This window comes from Sapajus apella, unplaced genomic scaffold (genome assembly GCF_009761245.1).
Source record: "Sapajus apella isolate SASKATOON/1434 unplaced genomic scaffold, GSC_monkey_1.0 scaffold5, whole genome shotgun sequence".
NCBI classification, from domain to species: Eukaryota; Metazoa; Chordata; class Mammalia; order Primates; family Cebidae; genus Sapajus; species Sapajus apella.
In genome coordinates this window covers 38,364,331-38,371,943 of record NW_022436945.1, presented here as the reverse complement: position 1 = coordinate 38,371,943, position 7,613 = coordinate 38,364,331, and the positions used below count along the sequence as shown (strand labels likewise).

Sequence of the window (7,613 nt, the reverse complement as noted above, 5' to 3'; positions counted from 1 at the left end):
AGACGAGGAGTTCTTTCAGGACGAGGAGCCCCTACAGGACGAGGAGTCCCTGCAGGACGAGGAGTTTCTGCATGACGAAGAGCCCCTACAGGACAAGGAGTTCCTGCAGGACGAAGAGCCCCTACAGGATGAGGAGTTCCTGCAGGACGAAGAGCCCCTACAGGACAAGGAGCCCTTGCAGGACGAGGAGCTCTTGCAGGACCAGGAGCCCCCGCAGGACAAGGAGCTCTTGCAGGACAAGGACCCCCTGCAGGATGAGGAGCCCTTGCAGGATGAGGAGCTCTTGCAGGATGAGGACCCCCTACAGGACGAGGAGCTCCTGTACGACGAAGAGGCTCTGTACAACGAGAGCTCAGGGGCTAGCAAGGACAACGTGATGGCAGTAGACAGTCTTGAGGACAATGTCACCTTCCAAAAAATTCCAGGGAAATTCGAGAATCAGGACTATCCATTTGAAAAACGTCTCCTTTCCTCCCCAGACTCTGGCTTGTACAAGACTCACCTGGAAAATGCCTCTGACACTGATAGATCTGAGGGCCCATCACCCTGGCCCAGATCACCGGGGAATAGTCCCTTAGGGGATGAGATTCCGGGCATGTCCACCTATGATTATGACACAGTTCTTCAATCCAAGGCAGCAGAGTGGCATTGCTCACTTAGAGACTTAGAATGTTCAAATATGGACGTTTCATCACAAACACCACCATGTTCTGCTGAAGTTCCCTCAGATCCTAATAAGGCTGCCTGCCATGAAAAAGACTCGGACATTTGTAAATAAGAATCTTTCATTCAGGACATAGACACACTCTAAACTATATTCCTTTAAAGATCACTGCAGGGGAAAACTAAGACCTTCACAGCAAGATCTTGAAGGAGACAACATGAATTCCAACCAGGTAGACACTGATGCAAATGGGGGATTTGTGTGTGCACTTGAGGACGATGATTCTAGAAGGGTTAGAAGCCAAACACACTTGTTACCATCCTGTGGGGATGAACCTGCTCTTCAGTGTGAAAGAGAAAGGGGAAAGTTTTGAGATCATTCCAAGGACCATGCACCATTATTACAAGAGCTTCCAGACAAAACCAGTTCACCAAGAACACAGGAGCATGTCATCGATCGGTTGGGGTAAATATTCAGAGGCGAATCTGTTGCGGTTACACAAAGATGATTTTCACTTTCCCTATCAAATACAAACCTGGAGCAATCTGACAGGAGTTGGCTCTCTGTAAAGAACAGCTTTAGGATGACAAAGACAAGGATGTTCGACTTGATCATCAGAGGGAATTCAAGTGACATTTTTTCATGCATATTGAAGCACTTCAGTGGAAATGCTGGACAGATTTTAATGAATTCTGAATGCACGCTAGCACAACTTTTTGGAGGCTGATCGTGAAACCGCAAAACTGGAAAAATTCTGAGTAATTATAAATGTTTTTAAAGAAGTTATGTTAACAGAGAAGAGGGGCCACTTTTTAGAACAAAGTATAAATTAAAAATCCATTTTCAAGAAAAGAATTGATGATTTCTGTAAAAATGAAAAAAGTTCTCTGGCATATCCTTGCCTAGCCCTTCCTTGGTGTGACTCACCCCACTCTGGGCATCATGAGCTGTGTCTTTCTGTTCTTCCTCCTGCTTCTTAACATTTTCTCATCATCCTTCCTGACGCCTCCCCCTCCCCCCTGCTTGCCCTCTTAAAGACAGCACTCTTCAAGGGTTTTTGTTTCTTCTTAGTCTTTCTTTATGATTCCTTTCCCACCCTCTTTGGACCCCACTGCTGCAACAACCAGCTCTACACAGACACTCCAGACCTGCATGGCAAGCACTACCTCCATCCCAAACTCCAGACTTGCATTCTCAGCCCTAGTTGCCCAAACCCATGTAGGTCATCTTAGCACCTAATATTCACCGTTTTCTTTTAACAAAATAGTAATAGACTCGGGGTCTCCCTATATTGCCCAGACTGGTCTTGAACTCTTGGGCTCATGCCTATAATCCCTGCACTTTGACAGGCTGAAGTCTTCCCACTTTAGCCCCTCAAAGTGCAGGGATTACAGGCTTGAGTCACTGTGCCTGGCCAAATTCATCATTTTCTTTCACAAATATAATCTCTTATATTTCCTTACTTGGTCAACAGTGTCACAAAATCCACCCAGTAAACCCAGTTAAAATTTCTGACTTAATCTGCCTCCTTCTTTTCATTTCCTATATCTGAGCTGCCTCTAAGCTCTGGGCAGTGGAAGATCCTGAATGTTTATACAGGGGGACATTTAGGCCTGGCAATATGGAGAGGAGGCTAGCTCATTTGTGTTAAACCAGTGTTTGCATAGAAAGCATACTGTTTTTACTTACAGGTATATTTATTTAGGGTAGACTAAGGCGGAAGGTGCTGGAGTTCTGTGGAAGGACCTTAAGATCCCCCTAGTCCACCTGTTGGCATCATCACTAATCCAACAGGGTCTAACTCCTCAACTCTTAACTTTATTACATCTCAATCCCCAAATAAAGCACCTCTCTTGTCTATTGCCTAGATTATTGTGACCTTTAATACTTCTCCTTGCCCCTCATTCACCCCTAAATAACCTTATATCCAACCCATCCTGCTCCTGCTCAAAAACTTTTGATGGCTCCTACAGTCTGTATAAAAACCAAATTCCATAATCTAGACCCACACTGCGTTTCCAATTTCATCTCATCACATTATCACTCGACTGCACATTCTACATTCTGGTTTATGTCATGTAACATCAATCATTTATTTATTTCAGCAAAGCCTTTAGGCCTTTTCCAGGCCCTCATCAATTTCTCCCCAATTGCTATAATTGTGATTTTGAACTTTCACTGTCCATGAACTTTCACGAGAATATTTAGGAAGAAGCTCCTCATTCGCCTACTCCTTAGCTGTAAACATTCTTATGTGCACATCTACCCTCATTCCTGTCCTCCTATGACCCAAGGCCATGGGTCCATTCATGTTTCTCTTGCTCTTCCAACCTCCCCCTATCTAATAGGTTCTTCCCACAGGATATGTCTGCTCAAGTCTCTTCAATACTAAAATTAAAGAAAATGCCACCCTGCAGCTCCCTCAAAATTCCACCTTCTTCCCTCATAGCTAGGTGCCTTAAAGTGATGGTCAGTGGGTCGCTATGGCCTCTTCGGAACACTGCAATCTGGCTTCAGCTGACCTTTCTTTTAACCTGTGTCGGTAGAGGTCACCAACAACCTCCAATTGCCAAGTACAATAGACTTCAGTCTTCACCAAGGAAAACCTCTGCAGCATTCTGCAAAGCTTAGCTGAAGGAAGAAGTACAGGCTCCTATCTTTGACCACTTCCACCTTGCAACTCATTTTCAGTGGCTTTTGTGATACACCTCTGCAAAGATGAGATACCAGGAGTACACAGATGGCAAGACACAGGGATGACTGAAGAGAGTTTAAGGAAGGAATCGTTTGCAAAGATCTAGGATTAAAGGAAATTAGTGAGGGAAAGTGAAGAACCTATAGGCTAGCAACAGGGGAAAGCCTTGACACCCTTAGACCTGTAGAGACAAGGCAGGTTGCAGCTATGAGGTTGCCCAGCAGGAGCCGTGGTCTTTGGTGGACTATAGCCACTAACAGTCCATTTACAACAGAAGGAAGCCAGGGGATGATCTCCCCAGCCTCTCTCTTCTCACCCTCCAATCACCTGGCAGTGCCTCCCAGAGGCTGAACTCTGGAAGCCAGAGGACAAGAGAGGCAGTTGATGTGATTCACAGCAATCAGCCTTCCAGGCCACAGAGCAGGATGAAGGATAGAAAGTGGATTTGGAGGGCAAACAATATCCAGCACACACTTCCTCCTAATTGTTCTTGCTCTCTTTGATACCTTCTCGGGCTCCTTTTCTGACCCCTCTTTCTATACTCACCTCATATGTTTCTCAGGGTTTGGTCTTTTCACTCAGTTTGCTTTCTCCATGTGAGCTATCAACCATCATGTCTTCAACCACTAGCTAAGTGCTGATATTTCCCCTTTCTATAACTCTTAGCTTTGAAATCTTTCTGGAACTTTACACTCACATCCAGTTGCCTATTAGATATCTCCATGGGCACTTCAAGCTAAGTGTATACAAAATGAAACCCATCAGCTCTCCCTAACCCTCTCCACTCACGGAATCCGATCCTCTGTGTTCTCATCTCATTATCCACCTGGCTGCTCCATCCAGACATTTAAGAGTCATTCTTTTGATGTCTCTCTCCTCCCTTCTTTTATCTAACTCATTGGTCACTAAGTACAGCCAATTCTGGCTCCTAAGTGTCTTTCAACATATCCTATCCTCTCTGTCCACACTGCCACAGCTCTCACCTTGGCAAGCTTTCATCTTGACGCTGTGAGATCTATCGTAAAAGTGCTTCCTGTATTTTCTGTATTAGCCATCGTCCTCCAGAGAAACAGAATCAATAGGATACATATAGATAGAAAAATACTTATTATGAAGAACTGGCTCATGTAATTATGGAGGCTGAGAGGTTCCATAATCTGTTGTCTATAATATCAAGGTCCAGGAAAGCAACTGGTAGAGTTCCAGTTTAAGCCCAAAGACTTGAGAGCCAGGAGAGCCAGTGTTGTAAGTCCCAGTCTGAATCCAAATGTCTGAGAACCAGGAGTGCTGATGTCTAAGAGCAGGAGAAGATAATGTGTCAGCTTAAGAAGACAGATGAAAGCCCTCTTTTCTCCACCATTTTGTTCTATTTAGGCCTTCAATGGATGGGGTGCTGTCTGCCCACATAGGTGAGAGCACACCCAGAAACCATGTTTTACCAGCCATCTGGGCAATCCCTTACCCGTTAAGTAGGCACATAAAATTAATCATCACACCTCCCGTCCCACCTCCTTTTACTATTCCCCACACTGCAGCCAGGAGGTGGTTTCTAAAATGCAAATATGATCATGTGGCTTTCCTGAGTGGAATCCATCCATTGGCTATAGGTTTTTCTGTTTCTCTAAAGCTCCACATGTAACCAAGACACAGGTTCAGTCACTCACCACTTGCAGAATCCAGTTAACAAGATTGAGGCTGGTATAAAGAAAGTGACTTTATTCCAAAGCATAGCTTAGGGGAAGAAGTACAGGCTCCTGCCTCTAAGGACATCGCTTCAGTTTTGGGGCAGAAAGCAGAGGCTTTTAAGCAGGGATTTGGCATGAATGGCATGCAGGGGAGGGAGCAAGCAGATATAGGGTCTGCATGACTCGCTATGGTGCTGTATCTACCAAGCTGGCACCATCGTGAGCAGAGCTAACTTGTAAGGTGGCCACTGTCTCGAGATCCACTCCAGGTGAGAGAGAGAGCTCTGTCGCAGGGACACTTCAGGTTGTGAATTGACTGTTGTCTGTTGAGGCCATCTCCTGGGGGGACAGCCTCCTGTCTCTGGCACATAGTTGTTATGTTGGTGGAAAAGTAATTGCAATTATTCCCATTACTTTGCCAAATTACTTTTGTGCCAACCTAATAGGTAAGTTTGCCGTGTAGGAAGTGTCTGGTGAGGAGAAGGTAAAGGTTATAATTGCATTCCTAACGAGCTAAGTAACAAGAGAGGAACAAGGGAAAAGGGGGAAAGACAAAAGAAGGAAAAAACAAAGCATAACTCATTCTCTTTCTCTTAGAAAAGCAGGGGTACTTGGTTACACATACGTCTGCCTGTCTCCCAGCCCTTGCCCATGTTGCCCCTGCCCGAAGCGCTTTTTCACAAAAGAGCCCTCCTGTAGCTGATAAGCTCCCACTTAGGTCTCCACTGTGTCGTCATCTCTTCAGGGAGGACATCTCGGACCCAGAGTGAGTTAGATTTCCCTATTACAAATTCTGTCATTCAACAGCATTGGCCTCCACATAGGACAGCTTATCACAAGTAAAATTAAATAATTATTTCTATGATTATTGGTTTAGTGTCTGTCTGCTCCTTTAATACTGTAAGTGGCACACAAACAAAAAAATTGTGTCTGCCTTTCCAAGACTTGGCACTGAGTAGGTTCTTAATACATGCATTTATTGCATAAATGGAAGAGCAAACTTTAGTACAGCTCACAAGGACATCTAGCATCTGTCCCTGCTTATCATCAGGCTTATATTTCATGGCGCTTTGCCTCATCCTAATATTCAAAGTTCAAGCCAGTGCACCAAACTGCTTGCAGTTACAAACTCACCAGCCTATATTATTCCACCATGTCTTGGCCCATATTGCTGCCTGCTTCCTGGTTGGCACTTCTGGCCTCCCCACCAAGTCCCATCTCATCTGCCTGTCAAGTGTCTACTCTTCTTTCAATAAGCTGTTTATGGATTATGTCCTCCATGAGCTTTCCTCCCCTTATTCCACCCAAGTAGAATCTACCAATTCCTTCTTCCTTGGGGCCTCCACTCTACCGTGTTGTGTATTATAAAAGGAACAAGGCTTCACATGGCTTTACTGAGATCTGCTAGAGACTCTGCTCTTGGCCAACTTCCAACTCAGGTGAAATTCAGCTTCGCCAAGAGTTCACGCCAATGGGGAATCCATAAAGTCATCTCAGGGCTGGCAAGTATTTCATAAAGTGAAAAATTACCTCATATTCCATCAGCACAGAGAAAAAAGGAATATACAGCATTCACTATTTTTGTTTGTTTTGTTTAAACTTTCACAAGAAGCTTTTCGTAGCATGGCATAAATGTCACAGTTTATATTGTAGGTGTTGCAAATTTCTCAGCAAGCCCCTTGTTTCTTGCAAAAACAAATTTTAAAAACACTTCTCAATATGACTGCCGTAAGCTTGGCTAAAATGACTTGATGTGAGTGATATTTAAAGCCTTCCACTACCAGATTTGCAAAATGTCTCACCCTTGGAGTCTGTTCTCAAATTACCTCAAACTTTAAACTACCTAAGCTATAGCCTTTTTACCCCAGTTTTCTCCTCTCCTTTAGTTTTACTTGTTTCAGTTATGTCTCTAGTCCCATTATTTCATAAATGACTTTTAAAACATATTTCATTTTTTAATTTTTTAAAATTAAAACATATTCCCCCTTTGCATTTCTTTAGCAGAGTAACTCAAACACGTTTTTTTTGACCGAACAATTCCGCATCAGCATACTTTAATCTAAGAAACATTTTTTGAAAATCTCTGGTATAATTTACCTTTACATGTTCCTAAAACCATTATATAAGTCTGGGGCCTATGGCCACAAATCCAAAATATGAAACAATAAAACATTATTCTCCTTGAAGAGCAGCAAATGCCTTACATGAATTGTCTTTTTAATGTTGTTTCCTAAAACCCCTTCAGGTTCCATAAAGTCATTTTGGGACCAGATGGGCAAAAATTTTTCCCTACTTCTCTGCAGTAGTCCAGGGTGTGAGGCCTACGATTCTCTCTTTCTTCTTGGGAAGTCTTTGTCCAGTTGTTTTTGGTGACCATGCACTGCAAGGGGAAAAAAGAGAGTGACCAAGAGTAACGAGGAATAGCTGCTAAAACCACAAAACAGAAAATAAATGCCAGCAAGCAGATGTCCATGTATTTCAGTCTGTTTAAAAGACACTTTGGGAGGCCAAGGTGAGTGGATCACGAGGTCAGGAGTTTGTGACCAGCCTGGCCAACATGATGAAACCC

The 7,613-nt window shown here is 43.7% G+C and overlaps 1 protein-coding gene across 1 annotated transcript in view; it reads left to right on the top strand.

Annotated features, from left to right (window-relative positions):
* Nucleotides 1-1,541, top strand: part of LRRC66 (leucine rich repeat containing 66) — a 27,324-nt gene extending 25,783 nt beyond the window's left edge. The window contains exon 6 of the mRNA XM_032274161.1: nucleotides 317-1,541. Within this exon, the coding sequence (XP_032130052.1) occupies nucleotides 317-778 (462 nt within the window). The 3' untranslated portion in view covers nucleotides 779-1,541. The remainder of the gene's footprint in view (nucleotides 1-316) is intronic.
* The last annotated feature ends 6,072 nt before the right edge of the window (nucleotides 1,542-7,613 follow it).